General features: G+C 40.9%; 1 protein-coding gene across 3 annotated transcripts in view; it reads right to left on the bottom strand.

The window, feature by feature from the left end:
- The window catches only part of spire2 (spire-type actin nucleation factor 2), a 61811-nt gene extending 45136 nt beyond the window's left edge, over window positions 1-16675 (bottom strand). For all 3 annotated transcript variants that reach the window (XM_026172629.2, XM_080304075.1, XM_080304076.1), the window contains exon 1: window positions 16229-16675. In XM_026172629.2, the coding sequence (XP_026028414.1) occupies window positions 16229-16526 (298 nt within the window). In that variant the 5' untranslated portion in view covers window positions 16527-16675. The remainder of the gene's footprint in view (window positions 1-16228) is intronic.
- Window positions 16676-17441: the final 766 nt, after the last annotated feature.

Here is a 17441-nt window from a genome sequence, read left to right as displayed (position 1 = left end):
ATGGATGGATGGATGGATAACAATTAGCTAATGTTGTTCATGAGACTAAAGTCATATCACTTTGGTAATGTAAATATAATATGGCCAATATTATAGTTATTATATTAGTCATTATTAGCTATTACAGCAGTGAACATGAACTCTGTGTCAAATACTGAGCTTCAGTACAGATTCAAGTTGCAGTTATTTACATGTCTTATCACCTTAAATCTTCACTCAAAGACAAGTATATACGAATGACTGCCAAATTTATTTGCCACTGAAGCAGAAGGATGGCATCTGAATAAAACCTCTCTTGACATGCCTAGATGACATTAAACGGAACACCGCCTTTGCCTCCGCGAACACATCGGACTACAAACACGCACATTACCAACTCCGGAAGACGATCAAAGCAGCCAAACGTGAGTACAGGGACAGGGTGGAACAACAGTTTGACAACCCTCGGAGTATGTGGCAGGGACTAAACACGATCACAGACTTTAGAGGGAAAACCAGCACACCGCAGACCATGGCCTCTCTGTGTGAGGATCTAAACGTATTCTACGCTAGATTCGACACAGCGAACACCATGAGACCGGACAGTGTGCGCACCGCGGATGACGTCAGTGCGCACACTGTGTCTGAGGAGGATGTGCGGAAGTGCTTCAGGAAGGTGAACGCACGCAAAGCTACTGGTCCGGACGGGATTCCCGGCCGCGTCCTCAGGTCATGCGCGGCTCAGCTGGCTGGAGTGTTCACGCACATCTTCAACCTTTCCCTCTCTCTGTCTGTAGTCCCAGCCTGCTTCAAAATGGCCACCATCGTCCCTGTACCCAAATCCTCCACCATCTCCTCATTGAACGACTGGCGACCTGTAGCCCTGACCCCCATCGTAAGCAAATGCTTCGAGAAGCTGGTCAGGGACTTCATCTGCTCTGCACTACCCGACTCACTGGACCCTCTACAGTTTGCATACCGCCACAACAGGTCCACTGATGATGCCATAGCCCTGACACTACACACTGCCCTGTCACACCTGGAGAAGAGAGACACGTATGTGAGGATGCTGTTTGTAGATTACAGCTCAGCATTCAATACCATCGTTCCCTCGAAGCTGGACAGGAAACTGCAGGATCTAGGACTGAGCAGCTCCCTCTGCAGCTGGATCCTTAGCTTCCTGTCTGACAGACGCCAGGTGGTCAGACTGGGCAGCATCACCTCATCCCCCATCACACTGAACACTGGTGCTCCACAGGGGTGTGTACTGAGCCCTCTCCTGTACTCACTCTACACCTACGACTGCACAGCCACTAACAGCTCCAACATCATTGTGAAGTTTGCGGACGACACTACAGTGGTGGGTCTTATCACCAACGGTGATGAGACGGCTTACAGGGAGGAGGTCAGCGCCCTGACCCACTGGTGTCAAGACAACCATCTCACCCTCAACGTCGCAAAGACAAAGGAGTTGATAGTGGACTTCCGGAGGTGCAGAGAAGTACACACCCCCATCACCATCAACAGCGCTGCTGTGGAGAGAGTGAGCAGCTTCCGGTTCCTTGGCGTACACCTGGCTGAGGATCTTACGTGGTCAGTACACACAAACAAAACAGTGAAGAAGGCCCAGCAGCGCCTCTTCTTTCTCAGGAGACTGAAAAGATTCGGCATGAGCCCCCGCATCCTCAGGACCTTCTATCACTGTGCCATTGAGAGCATCCTCACTGGATGCATCACCACCTGGTATGGCAACAGCACCGCCTACAACTGCAAAGCTCTCCAGCGAGTAGTGCGGTGCTCTGAACGGATAATTGGAGGTGAGCTTCCCTCCCTCCAAGACATCTACAGGAAGCGGTGCCTGAGGAAAGCGGGGAGGATCATCAAGGACTCCAGTCACCCCAGCCATAAACTGTTCAGACTGCTTCCATCAGGAAGGAGGTTCTGCAGCATCCGGTCCCGTACCAGCAGACTGAGAGACAGCTTTTTCCATCAGGCCATCAGACTGCTGAACACGTCATAGACACCTCAGCTTCACTACTGGAACTTCAACATTATGCACTCCACACTGTATATAAATGCCACTTGTTTTGCACATATTCAACTCTGTATATTTTATATATTTTATTATTATTATTATTATTTTATTTTATTTTTTTACTATTTAATTTGTAAAAATGTGTATACACACACACAGACACACACACACGTAGGAAAATATTTAGTATACACATCCAGAAATGCATACACTATTATATATTGTACATATATTTATTAGTTTCAGGTTGGCCATTCTTGTATTTTGCTCATTTGTGTTGTTGTGTTTGCACATCTCTGTTGCTTGTGGGGCTCGCACACAAGAATTTCACTCGCATGTGCTGTGCCAGTGTGCCTGCACATGTGATGTGACAATAAAAAGTGATTTGATTTGATTTGATTTGATTTAAAGCTTGGTTGGCTCCAAACTTTTTAAATTTGAATGAAAAGAAAACAGATTTGTTGGTGTTTGGACCCAGTGGCCCCTGTGAGTCCTCTTCTTTTGATTTGGAACCCCTGGAAGTTTATTTTAAACCTGTTGTTACTGCCCTTGGTTTTAAGTTGGACCAGTCCAGTTTTTATCATTTAAGGCGACTGGCAAGAGTAAAATCTTTTCTTTCTAGGCAGCACTTTGAAACCGTGATCCATGCTTTTATTTCTTCCCCTGTGGACTACTGTTAAGCACTTTATGTGGGGGTCAGTCAGGTGTTACTCTGACGTCTGCAGCTGGTTCAAAATGTATATTGACAGTGCATATATAGGTGTATCATATATAAGAGACAAATGTTGTTCCTTCAGTATGTTGGCATTACTAAATTTGGCTCAATGCTTACATACATGTGTAAAAAGAAAATGTACAAGCTGTGATAACTGTTTCTGATAAAATGAAGAGTAGACTGATACATTAAATATTCCTTTATTGGGTGAGAAAATCAGACCATGTCATAACTGCTTTAAGTCATACAGAATAGATATCAGAGCCTTAAACAGGCGGACTTCTACTAAATGGGTCAAACTGGGCAGAAGGTATACAAACACATAACATCCTTATAGAATATGATGTAACACTACAGATCAACTTACCTCAGAATATATAAAGCAAATAAACAATTACAGCAATATGATGCAACAAACACAGCAGTGCTACTAATCCAAAATACTCAAAGCTTCATAGAAGTGAAACAAACATTTATTTTTAGCTCTATTCTGCTGCTGATACATACTTTATTTTTCTGAACATTAAACTTGTTGCTGCCTTTCATAGTGTGTAACTTAAAGGCCCTGAGTACTTTCTCCCACACTGAAAACACTGGAATGATAAAATTATTTGAACATTACCTAATAAGACTGTTTCAGGACAGACAATAAGTTATGTTAAACTTTTCTATCAGTCCTTCACAAACAGGGAACAGTCTGTCTATTCTCTCCATCTGTCAGCTGCTGCTGGTTCTTCCTCCTCCTCTTCCTCACACACTGCTGAGTTTGTCCTGGTGGATCATCAGGGGTGCAAAGCCTCACAGATGATGTGCAGCAGTGGGTCCCTCAGTCTGTCCTCACTCTGGACACTTGCAGGTGTCACACATAGAAATCAAATGTGTGATAAGCTGCAGGATTCAAACACAAGTGTAACTTATAAATACATGTTCTTCCTTTTTTACACAATCAACAGAGAGAGAGTGCAGGACAGACAGACAGGTGACAGTCTCAGGTGTACACACTGCTACAAAACAGCACAAAAGAAGGAGGATTTAGTTTGTGTTATTACGAAACAAAAAGAGTTCCCAGATGGTACAGTGGACACATGTGTGACTCCTGTGATTAAAGCATCTTTCTTTCAGCTTAACGAGTGAACTGTCAGCTCGTTCAAACACACGTTAAAGTCCGTTTGGCTCGACACCACTGAACAGAGGCAGCAATATAACATAGCTACCATTAACAGTGCAGTGAATCCTGCTTGTGCCGTGATATTCAGGACTGCAAACCGAGCAGCATCACTGACTTTCAGCTTGTTGTGTTTGTGGATATATGACTGACTTTAATTATCCATAAAATCATCACAATCTCTGTAAGATTAAAGTCAACTATTGAACGGCGTATATTTTGAAGTAAAGGCTTTAAAACCAAGTCACATAACTTTCCTGACATGTGGCCAACACTAATGTTTTAATGTTCTTCATTATAAAAACATTTGCGCATAAATAAGTGACATAATATTCACGACTTACTTCTGAAAGTTTACTCTTCGTCCGCTCCGCTTCCGCCGTTTTTTTTCGGCAAAATTATCCACACCACCGCTGCGCTATGAAGTCTGGGATATGTTGGGCCATGAAGGCTACACCGACCAATCCTTAAAATTCAGGGAAATTAAGGACGCATTTGAGGGCCACATTTCGAGCAGCCTTTGAATTGGGACAGCCTTCGTCGTGTCACTGTGACGTAATCGGCCTTAAAATGCAGCCTTTAAGGCTGCAGACCCCAAATCCGGTCATTGGTACTTCCTGGCTTGTGTAGTTACTAGGTAACAAAAGCTCAACACTGCCCCTAGCGTCCTGGAGCACTTCCGTTGTGTTTTGGAATTTGCATGTGTTTTGGGGTTTGCATGTGTTTTGGATTTTGCAAGTGTTTTGGAGTTTGTACGTGTTTTGGAGTTTGTACGTGTTTTGGAATTTGCATGTGTTTTGGGGTTTGCATGTGTTTTGGATTTTGCACGTGTTTTGGAGTTTGCACGTGTTTTGGAGTTTGCACGTGTTTTGGAGTTTGCAAGTGTTTTGTCTCTAGGGGCCACCGTAGTAATGTGACAAAATGTGGAAATGTTCAAGGGGGCCGAATACTTTTGCAAGCCACTGTATATACATATATATATACACATATATATAGTTATGAGATTAGGGCTGCCACGATTAGTCGACTACTCACGATTACGTCGACTATCAAAATCGTAGACGACTAATTTAATAGTCAACGCGTCGTTTGAAGCTTCGTAAGATCCAGACCCAGGAATATGTAGCAGGATTTAAGAGTGTAATAACAGACTGAAACAGAAGATGGCAGCAATGCATCTACAAGGATGCCAGCTGCCGTTAAACGCCAAAGAAGAAGAAGCAGAAGTAGAAGAAGCAGTCTCCGATATAATAGCTGTGTCCAAATTCAGGGTTCGCATCCTTTGGAGGAGCGACGCGACAAAGGCTGTCCAAATTCAAAGACTCCTCCAAATGCATCCTTCATTTGCCCAGATTTGAAGGATGGGTCGGGTGTGTTCTTCATGGCCCAACCTATCCTAGAATTCAGAGTGCGACCCAGCCAATTCCAGTTTCCAACAATGGCGACTGCTACTTAGTTTTAACATTACTCTTTCTGGGTCACAAAATAAACTTTTCAGGTATTTTCAGGCAAAATGTAGCTGTGTAAACTTCAAATATCTGCTCGAGTTATCAAGACATTACATATTTGCAAAAGTGCTTCAACGTTTACGGAGACGTCTGTTACCCACCAGCTCAACAGCTGACCAGGTGGTCAAGGCTCACTAGAGCCCGTGAGAACAGCAAATACCCGGCACATTGTTTTCAAAACCCCTGCGGTCTTTCACTACTCAGGTTAAACATGATATATAAGTCACTTAGATAACTTAAAAATGTTATAGTTTGGCTTTTTTTCAGAATTTTATTTGTTCCTGAGTAAATCGATTTGGCTGAGATTAAAGTTATTGTTTTCACACAGCTGAATAAACGTCAAACAGAAAACTGATTAAACAGAAGTATGAGATGGTCGAGAATTTACTCCAGTGTCCTGTTATATTTTAGATAGCAAAGAGCAGACGGCTGCGTTTATTAAATTCCACCGAGACAATCGGCAAATTTCATTAAAAGTTCAATAAACTATAATCTGCTCTTTATTTTTAGTTGGCACATACCTTAAGCACTTCGAGTTGTAAGCTAATGATAGTTATATGGAGATCGACAGACCATGTGACTTTCGTGCATTGCATTGTAGGTACGAGTGGCAGCAAAATCAAAACACTGCATCGAGTGCTAGCATTTCCAGCACCGGTAATCATTAATTCTGCGGTTTTAATCCCTACTTGCATTTTATTTGCCCCCAAAACAGTTCTGTACAAAACGAAGGAGAACACAGCAAGTCCGTAAAAAGGCAAAAAAAAAGGTACGAGGAAAAAAATCTAAGGAGTGAAAGGGTCAGACCCATACGAGCATACAGAGTGGACTAAAGACGTTAGCGTGCTGCCCAACTTTCATCACGCTCATATTTATAATGATATGGTCCTAAGTGTGAGTGTTGGGCTCACGAAATGTTTAGTAACTTCCCTGCAAAGAGCCCAGGTCCAGTTTACTTTGGTGTATCTATTTTCTGATTTAGACTATTTCATTTCACAGCTGTTGTTAAAATTTTTTCTTTGTCTCCTGTACAGGCCAACGCAATCTATTTGTCTTTTCAGGTTGTAGTATTACACAACATTAATAATTCATTAAATTTATTGTCTTTATATATAACTGGCATTATTGTTTCATTTTATTATAGAATCTTAAAAGAAAGAGGCAAAATTGTATTCCATTATGCTTTATTAGCTGCTTTGGTGAAAAACAAATCAGCACTGCAAAAGAAACAAAGAAAACCATTTCAAAACAACATACTGGAAAACAGTTATTCATCACTTGATTGCTTCTTAACCGATCAAATCTCGCTGTGGTAGTGCTTTAAACTCGGTATGACCCAGGTTGACAGAGGGTGCCCGGTCTGGATTGCATTCCAGCATTTTGTAGGCTGGTTTGCCTACAAAACACAACAAACATTAGCCCGCAAAGCCACAGTGAACAAAGCAGCATAGCGCAACGAATTCAGTTCAAATCAATATAAGACTTATTTGTAACCTACAGCAACAATTATGTTATGATAAATTACGTATTAATTACAACAAAAGACTTACCTTCGTGGAAATGCTTGGAGCAGACTAACATGTGAGTTGGAGTGTTCTGGAACATTATATTTGGTCTTCGAATAGTTGCAATCCAGGCCATCCATCACCTCTTTGTGACTTCGGAAACATGACCTGAACAATTTGTCTTCCACGACGGAATCTGATAAAAACCGATCTCTTTACCCGTCGGCTTCCCGCGTCTCTCATGCTACCGGCTATGGCAGTAAATAAAAAAACAACTTATTGGCATTCTTTGTGTTTCTGTTTATCTCTGTGTGACTGTTGTCTTGTAATAATCCATGCGCGCTAGTACCACTGCCACTTGTACCAACAATCCTTTGCGGTTTTACCCCGGAAATGACGTCACATTTTCTATCTCTATAAGGGCAGATGCATGCTGGTGCAATAAGCGATACGTTTCACGTCCAATGGATGCATGATCTGACTAGTCGACTAATCGTAAAAATAATTGGTGACTAGTCAACTATCAAAATAATCATTCGTGGCAGCCTTATTTGAGACACTCACAAACAAACAAAATCACAGTTTAGTGAAGCGGTAACGGAGCCTGCTTATGGGAAACCGTGATCTAATTAGTTTTTTTGCAATAGTAAGTAATCGGATTACAGTAATGCGTTACTTTTAACGCGTTACTGCCCATCTCTGTATAAATATACATGTGTGTGTGTTAAACTACAATTAAAATTAAAATTGACATTAAAACTACCTTAAATGTTAAAAATACACTGTGTGTTTAGAAAAAACTACACCGTTAAACCGTTAAGCACAGTGGTGGTAGCATCATGCTCTGGGGCTGTGTTGCCTCCAGAGGAAATTATGCCCATTTGATTCCTGTCGATTGGGCAATGGATATGGACTACGAGTCCATGACGAGAGTGCAGAAGCTTTTGACCAGAATCAGATGCAGAAGTTACCAAAAACATACTTATATTCTTACAATCTCACACTCTTGCTACTCAATTCAAAAGAACTTCAAGCTGTAACTAAGATATCTGCCAGCACAATTATAATAAGCCAAACAAGAATTTTCCACCCAAACTGCAGAGCTGTCCCCAACATGTCAGCAATAACTGCGTTCCAGATGGCAGCTGGTTCATGAACACTCCTCATGCATTTGGAAAAGAACATTTCAGTCTGACATCAGCTTGCTGCAGTACCATGAGTCAGTTCATCTTCTGGGTGTTTCACTTTAGATTTGTGCTTCTGCAGGGATAGTAGGTGCATCATCTCACCAACAGGAGCCATCAATGACGTTTCAACTAAAGGTCGAGGTCAGGAGAGGGAAGCAGGTTTTAATTTTCCTCTCACTGTTCGTATCAGATGTCAGAACTGAATTTGATAAACAGAGTAAATTTGCAGCATATCAGCGAGGATGTTTTCCTCCGTTGCAGTCTCACTGTCTCAGGTTTTTTTTTACATCAGGTGTGTGTTTACATTAAAATGCTGTGTAGCACAACATCAGTCTGAGTTCATATCAGGATTCACATTAACCTCCTCCTCTGCAGATTGCCGCACTACCTGATGGGGTTTAGATTTCCAGGAAATTGTTATTTGAGACAGCTGAGGCCATGTGCCGTGAATGCTAACGTTACTGTGCATTTATATTTCCAGCACACAGAAGCAGGTAAAACAGTCAGACTATCAAAGCAGATCAGTTCAGAGACAATGTTCTTTAGCTCAACTATTTTTTCTTGTGTCTGGCAGGCATCGGATTCATCAAATCCAAATAGCTTTCTATTGGATTTCACCAGTTTTCCCTGTCTCAAGGTGAATCAGCTCGTTCTGGAAAGAGAGTTTGACTAATGAAGATAAAAATCTCCCGAACAGCTACTAAACTGACATTCCTGTTTTTAAGTGATTGAGTTTAAGGTCAAGAACAAACCCCAAGTTTTCAAGGCAACACAGAGAAGATGACAAAATCACAATTTCCATTTACTGGGGCCAAATATTTGAAGGCAGTGGTTCTTAAGTCCAGGTGTAATTTTAGGTCCCAGAGTGGGGTGTGGGGTTAGTTGAAAGGAATGCAGAGTATTTCAACTACAAACTACAAGAAGTTGGGGTGATGATCACACATGAGCTGCTGAAAGAGGTATTTTATTGGTTTCTTTTCTTCCTAAATACACTACTCATAATAAATTGAATCCAGTGATAGGTTTCAGAAAAGGTAGGAAAGGAAAGAACACTGGAAAAGTAGTTTAATGTTAGAAAAAGAAACTGACAAACAAGCAAACTTTGTTGTTTCCAGATAGACTGCATCTTTGACAGGTAAGGAATAGGAAGGGTTTGGGATCGGGAAGACTGTGTGAGTAAATAGTGCCACATTTTAGTTGTAATGTGTCTCAATGTACAACTGCAAACAATTTGAGGATTGTATAATTTATTTAATTATGTCCCATTCAACTATAGGGAATGCAGACAAGGTTGGGCCCTCGGATAGCACTGCACAAAAAATATACATAATTCTTCAAGGAAATCATCACATAGGCACAATAATGCCTCTGAAAACCATTCAGTGATCAGTGTTCTTCACTGTTCCATCCATGGTTATCCAAGTATAATTCGCGAGGGCTGCAGTCTTAGCAGAGATGTCCACACCTCTCCTCTCCCCAGTCACCGCCTGTAGTTCCTCTGGGGAACACCGAGGCCATAAAAGCCAGCCAGAGACATAATCTCTCAAGTGAACCCTCTGTCTCCCTTGTAGTCTGCTCTTAGCTGGGCATGCCCAAATCACCTCACCTAGGAGGCATCCCAGTCACTGCTTCTCAAAATGTATTTCAAAAGATAAATGTAAATGATATATAGAGCTGAATATCAAAGTATATATCAAATATATCAAATATCTGATATCAAAGTATAAAATGACATTTACACACAACTTACTCAACGAGCAAATAACAGGCTGACATTTACCCGAAAGAAATAAAATGGAAACAATTTGACAGTGCTAAAAGCAAAGAGGTAGATTACTTAAATTACGCCCACATAAATTACCCATCAAATTAAAACCAAACACTTTTCACAGTCAAGGAATCAGGTGACTATTGAAATACATAAAACAAACTAAACCTCTCAGAAATCAAAGCAGTTTGTTTTTGACATTTTCTTGTATATTGCAGAAAGAAAAAAAAAAGAATATCAAGTAAATTTTGTCATCTAAATTTTGACAGAAGAGTTAATAGTGAAACAGATTAGATGTCAGAGGCCTCATTACATCTGGAGTAAAACAAAAGCAGCAGCAACAACAACATGACAGTAATTGCCAAGCATGGAGATGGGACTATAATGTAGTCAGGATGCTTTGCTGCAGCTTTCCACGTCTGAAGGGCAGTATTACAAAGTAAAGTTTGGACTTCAGATGGTGTAGTATGCTGTTCTGGGTGAATACGGCCACATAAAGAAAGGAAAATGTCCCTGTAGCCAACGAGCTGCATTAATAATGCAGACAGACTATAATAAACTCACCACCTCATGCTGGTTTAGGGATTTGCATCACTGCTTTGATTTGGACCGTTTACTTATGGACTAGCAGAGCGTAAACCAACACAGGCTGCAAGGATAGCCAGCTCTCAGTTAATGGGAGCTAAACATCTGAGGGTTCATGATGCCAAAGTTTGAACTGCTGTTGTGTAAAATAAAAACAAAATAAAGTGATGTGCAGATCTCATAAACTCATATTTTTATTAAAAGAAACAGAACATAGAAAACATAAGTTTAAACCGAAAAATTCCCCATTTCAAGAAAAGAAAAGAAAAAACTCTAAAAAGTCAAGTTTACCACTGTGCAGCAAATCGAGCGCACCTCTCTGCGTTTCGAACACGCGTCACAACAATTAAGAGGACCCGAGGGAAGCTCGGAAAGCTAAGCAGAAGTTATTTGGAGAGGAGAGTGACTGCCGTTGGTTGAAAAGAGAGGTAAAAAAAACTTCAGTGGTGTGGAAACATTATGGGTTCGCGGAGTCAGACGTGGATCAAGTAGACATAGTGTAAACTTTGCTACGGTGTCATAGCTGCACCACAGAGCAACACTGCAAAGTTCACTAAACATAGATCTTTACATTTTTCATTTATTCCTTATACTGCAAACATTTGCACTGTTATCAGTATTTGCACACTATTTTATATTATTTTTTAAAGTCGTTATTCAATACATTGTTATTGTTAACCCTTTAAAGCCGGTCAGAGCAGCACGCTCCGTTTTGTGTAACTATTTTTAAATCCCTGTAGAACCTGAACCGCGTAAGCTAGCGCAATAATTTTTTTTGCATATGAAACCAGAGGAGTTGTACTTACATCTTATGCCATCAGCTTATCCTCGGTCACGGTTTCCTTCCACATAAAGCTTTGCAAAAATTGCATAAAAAGCGCTTGCAGGAACAAAAACATAATACTCCAGAAACACGCTTTGCCGATCTGATCAGCTGTTCGTAACACTTCCGACATTGAAAAAGACGTCAACGCGAACTATCGCATGTCCGCCATTTCCTGCCCGAAACCGGAAGTGACGTCATTTTCGCGGAAAATGTAGTTTTTTACTTGTAGGCCTTAAAATCCTATACTGGTGTTTTTATAAGTCATGTTTGACTTTTCTGAATAGTTTCTGGGATGCTTAGGACTCATATTGCACTGCTGGAAATAGTTTATTTTGATGCACATGCTGTTTTCTTTGCAAATTTGTATCACAGGATTGTTTTTCGTTTTTCCTGCAGTATATAAAAATTGCTCTATCTCCAAAATAAAACTATGAAGACACTCAAAATAAATTTCCTGTTGTTGTAAACTATTTTTTGCAATTTTTTTGTATTTAAAGTTTTGAGGGATAAACCTCTTAAATTTCTCCAAGTAGAAATATATGTAAAAAAAACCCAAAAACGATTTATTGCACTTTTTTGCTATTAATGTAGTTACTTTGGACTTAATGCATACATATTATTAAAATATGGGCTATAACAGTTGTATTTATGTATAACAACTTGAAATGCTCCCAAAAATGGCACTACAGCATGTAAAAAAAATAATATAAGCTCTGGCGGACTTGGTTCTATGGTAGGTCTTAAAGGGTTAAATAAATATCGTCAAATAATCGAGATCTCAATTTCAGTGAAAATAATCGTGATTATCATTTTTGCCATAATCGAGCAGCCCTACCGGACATCATCTAGATGGGAGCACATGTTGCTCTAAAATGTGTTTATATCTTTCAGGATTGATGATGGCTATCCAGATATGCAAGCTGACAATTCTATAGGCACTAATGCACTTTTGAAATGATTGTTGATAACAAGCCGGATGGCCTTTCTCCCTTTAGTCTGGAGAATGTGGTATCCATGTTTTCCAAAGAGAATTTCAAATTTTGTCTCACCGCAGAATGTCCATTTTAAACAACATGATCCAGACAAGACACTTCATGTTCCCATATGGCTTCTTCTTTGCATGGCAGAAACCTAACCTGCATTGTACACAGCTTGGTGAACCATGTTCATGGTCAGTGATTTCTGTAAGTGTTCATGAGCCGATGCAGTGATTTTCATGACAGAATCACGCCTGCTTTTGATGCAGTGTTGGCCTCAAGGATCATATCCAATACTGATTTTCAGCTTTGTCCTTTGCAGACATAGATTTTATCTATTTGTATTTATATAGCGTCATATCACAACAACAGTTAACAATCTTCTAGACTCACTAGTGTTGCCACAGGTCGTCTTTAGTTTCTAAAACAGCCCCACCTTGAGATTCGATTAGCTGGTCTATCCTGAAGCCAAAAAGCTGCACCGTCATATGAGTCAAGCAGTGAGAGGTGGCCAAAAGACTCCTTATTCCCTTATTCTGATTAAAAACATAGTTTTCCTCCTCAGTGAACTATTGTAAATATAACTGTGTATTGCTAAATAACAATATTGAAAAGTCATGTGCTTATTGTAGATTAGAGATGTAAAACAATGCATTATATGCCTATCAGTAGTTTGGTCCACTGCCTGCCAAATCCTGTACTTTGCAACATCAAACTTAAAACTAACGATGGGTCAGACATAGGGCTGGGCGATGTGACCCAAAATTCATATCTCGATATTTTTTAGCTGGATGGCGATATACGATATATATCTCGATATTTTTTTAAGCCGTAAGGTAAGAACAAAAAAAAGAGTTCTTAGTCAAAGCTGTGTCCCAGATGTCACACAGGCACTTTTATTAACATACAGCGCAGATCAGGGGTGTCAAACTCAAATACACAGTGGGCCAAAATTCAAAACTGGAACAAAGTCGCGGGCTAACGTTAATATTTATTGAAATATATTTATTCCTCCAGATATAAGAATGAATCTTTTCTTATGGACTAAAACACGTTTTGCTGAAAAACTGAATATGGAACTAGCAAAGCTTAATACTAAACAATATATATATATTAGCTGCATAATACCAGTAGGCCAGCTCTAATAGTAATTTGGTATGGCTTCGCGGGCCAAATAATTAGGCTCCGGGCCAAATTTGGCCCGCGGGCCAGAGTTTGACACCTATGGCACAGATGTACATGAAGAAATTACTGAAAAATAAATTATCAGCATTTATTAAATAATAATGCTCCATAAATAAAAGAAAACAATGTTGTTTTTGTGCATAACAAAAAGCTCACAATTGTGCAGTCAAAATGTAAACTAACAGACCCTGACCATAATAACAAAGACAGATTTCGCAGCTGCTCTGTTCCCAAGTTCTACTGCGTGACTGACAGCCTGGAGTTTGAAATCTGCTTCGTAACCGTGTCTCTTATGGTCCTTATACACACACAATACGGTAATATTACGTTGAAGCACTGTACGTATTACTCTGCGACGCTCCGGACTACGGTAGCCGTAATGCTCTGACAATCCATCAAGCGGTGCAGCTCCGTAGCTCACCAAAGTCTAACTAAAACATTCACTGACAGATTGCTGAGCGCCGTGTACCACCTAAAATCGGTTCGCGGTCAGTAAGCACAACCAGAATTCATACATAAGGCGAACAGTCGATTTTTGAGAAAATGAAAGGATTTTAGGCCATGCATGTCGTTAGCGCGGTTAGCTCGCTAACACGTTGATGCAGTCCAGCCCCACGCACGGGGGCGATTCGCGGTAACTCGTTAACAGAGATTTGCCGTGTCCATCTTGTCGTTGCCTGCAGGTGAAGCGATGGGGGAGGAGGGGGAGTTGTGTTCAGTGAAGGAGAGGCGAGGCCGAGTAAAGTTGCATAGAGACAAAAGTGGACAAAAGAGAGGCAAACTTGCGGCTCCACAAGTATAATTATAACGTAACATAGACTATATCGATATAAACGATATTGTCACATCTTATATCTCGTATGAAAATATATCGATATTTTTTAAAAACTCGATATATCGCCCAGTCCTAGTCAGACACTCTACCTTCCCCCTTCTTTACTGTTGTAACCACGCTGCATTTTGTTAGCTCCATTACCAACAGGAGGAATCTTGTCTTAAAAAGTTTTCTCCCTTATTGTTTTACTGCAGTCACATCTTCTAATGCCTCGTCATCAAGATCTGTCCACAGTAACAATCATTAGAAGTCAATTTTCAACCAGTTCAAGGGGTTTGGCTTGCTATTTATTATTTATGACACATTCCGCTGATTGCCCGTTCCCCACACCTGTATGACAGCTTCTAAATCTAAAGCAGTTCACTCCAACAGCACTGCCATAACATCTGATAAAAAAAAGCGATAATCCTACTTTATGTTTATTATTGAGGTCACAGTTCAGGATGATGGTGTAATGAGCTCATATTTAAAAGGTGTTCCTTGAAACAGTGTAACCATTTTATGCAAATTAATGCTGTGTTTTTCAAAAAGGTTACATTAACTTTACTTTTTCTTTATGATCATTTCTCATGTAAACATCAGAACCATGACTGACCCATGATTAACTAATAAGCATATTATATGACATTTGAACAAATGGCAGAAAGAAAAGTAAAGTGCCATCCTCAAACATGCACACAGACCCTCCCTGTTTGATCTCTGAACAGCTGTTACAACAGCTGCTACTGTATATTCACCTGGAGACTTTATCAAAAAAGGAACTCAGCATTTCACAGTTTTTCCTGAGATTTGATATCCAATATTCTTTTCTTTTGCCCACATTTCTCAGTCATATGTTAAAATGTAAAAGTATCTTCTCTCAGGGCTGCTGGCAAGAAATATCCTTGCTGTATTTTGCCTAATTGCAAAATAAACAGGTTACAGACATGACTTTAAGCACAAAATATGAATTTCTGGAGATATTGTGTCGCCATTGCCTAAGATAAGATTTTTGGAGTGAGAGGTGAAAAAAGTTTGAGCACAAATTTGCCTATTTCGGATTAAATTGAGTTTTGACTTAAGTGTCTCCGTGCAGCCTCCTCTTGAACTGCAGTGAGGACATAAATACTTTACATGCAGCAGGATAGTATGCAGGTACGGGCTAATTTCAGCACGGAGGGGACAAGAGGAAGGCTGCCTAAAATCCTCTGGGCTTCTAGCCACCCTTTGATGTCTCCAAAACAGTCTTTGCATAAGGAGATGCTAGGGGAAAGCGGTGCTCCATGAATAATTTATCATTTACCGGCATAATACGAGTCATCCTTGCTGGCACGAGTAGTGCGACAAAATCTAGATGGTGTAAAATATAAAAACACAAAGGCAGTTTAAGTAAGTGAAGCTCGGGGTTGCGCAAATGACCAAATAATCCAGCTGAGGGTCAGCAGTGTAGGGATTGATGCTGTTTGAGACGGGACAGGTTAGCACCGCGGCGTCCGTTACTGAGCAAGACGTTGTGAGCCAAACTCTGTATTAAATGCGAATAACTTAGGACAAAATGCTTTAGATTTTCTGTTCCTGGTAGATAAAATACGACATAATGATACTATATGAAACAATATTAGACACTCTTCAGTTCCGCGTTATTATTGTGAACAAAGCATGGAGCACTTTAGTACACTTCTGGATATAAACACAAGCGCTGCTCACTGAGGCGGAGTAGTTTACTGGGAGAAATCATTGCGGTGCGGATGAAAAAAAGCGGTTATTTATTTATTTATTAATTTTTTTACAAAAATGGAAATTAAACTACGCCGAATTCAAAAGTGGGTTTTAATATTTAAAACTAACGACAGGTAAACCTGCAAAGGCCATGCTGCTTCTGGCAACTGGTCTATCCTGTTAAAATGCACTTTTTCCCCACTTGCTTTTAGTTATCAAGATAGCGGAAAGTTGGGAGTAACCGCGGCCGCCTCTCCTACCGTCATATCCTTGCTCCCGCTGTAACGATACGGTTCCGTCCCTGTGGAGGAGGATGGAGGACGGGTCCTTCACCCGGCTGACTCTCCCTGCCGGCGGGCGGGGCACCCTGAGCCCGCTGCAGCACTGGTAGCACACCGCCCATGCCTGCTCCTCGTTGATGGGCTGCTCGTAGGACTTCAGCACCTCCTCCAGAGACAGTTCCCGGGGCTCCGCCAGGTCCCGGGAAGCGTCGCGGTCCGTGGGGGCGGTCACCCGTGGGTCCCCATCCTCGCCGCTTCTGTTAGTGGATCTGGCCATGGCTGCGATGCCGTGGAGCCCATTCTTTACTCCGCAAGCACCGGAGCCATTGATGCTGACCGTCTCACGGCCCAGTCTGCTGTGCAGTCCGCGGCTCAGACGTCTTCAAGTACCGCAGCTGCGCCTCGTTATCGCAGTGATGCCGTCAACTTCGCCACCGGAAGCGCAGCGTTTCCGGATCACGTTTTCAAACAATAATAACTTTTCAAAGTAAAATATTTTGGAACCGGTGTTTCAAAGGGTTTTTGTTTTGTTTTGTAAAAAGCCAATCAGAAGACCTATGCGCATAAAGTAAAAAGAAAATAAGCAATACAATTAAGATCTGTTAGTTTTTAGTTATTTTCTTCTGTACAATATTGTATAAACGTCTATAGTCACATCTCATTTTGTTTTATTTTGCTTCCAAGAATGTCTATGCATTGCATCTGGCCCTTCAGCAGATCCATCTACTCTTCAATGAAATCTCATCTGAAATAGTCTAAGTGGGAGTCAAGAAGCTCTTCTTAAGGAAGGGAAATAGCTGAGGTATTCCAGATTACCCAGAACTGGACTAAAAATGAGTGGCAGGTCTGATGGAGTGATGAAATTGTGAGGCAGCATTTTAGTCAATGGTGTTGGAGATCTTGTTAAAACTGATGGAATTTTGAACACAGAAATGTACCATTAGATTTTAATATCCCATGCAATTCCATGTGGAAAGCAGATTAGTAATGATTGGTAATGGCTTCATTTTTCAGCATGACACAGCAAACACAATGGCAATGGAGTCAAAGGTATGCGAGATAGAAAAACACACAATGTAACATCTTTAGTCATGGATTGGCCTCCTCAGGACTTGGCATGTTAGTTGAGCGCCACAGTGTGATGAAGAATAATGTTCAACTGACTTTCAAGCTTGTTAGAATTGCAAACCTG

This window comes from Astatotilapia calliptera, chromosome 7 (assembly GCF_964374335.1).
Source record: "Astatotilapia calliptera chromosome 7, fAstCal68.1, whole genome shotgun sequence".
NCBI classification, from domain to species: Eukaryota; Metazoa; Chordata; class Actinopteri; order Cichliformes; family Cichlidae; genus Astatotilapia; species Astatotilapia calliptera.
Note: the sequence above shows the minus strand (reverse complement) of the source record. Positions and strands in the feature narration are given on the sequence as shown.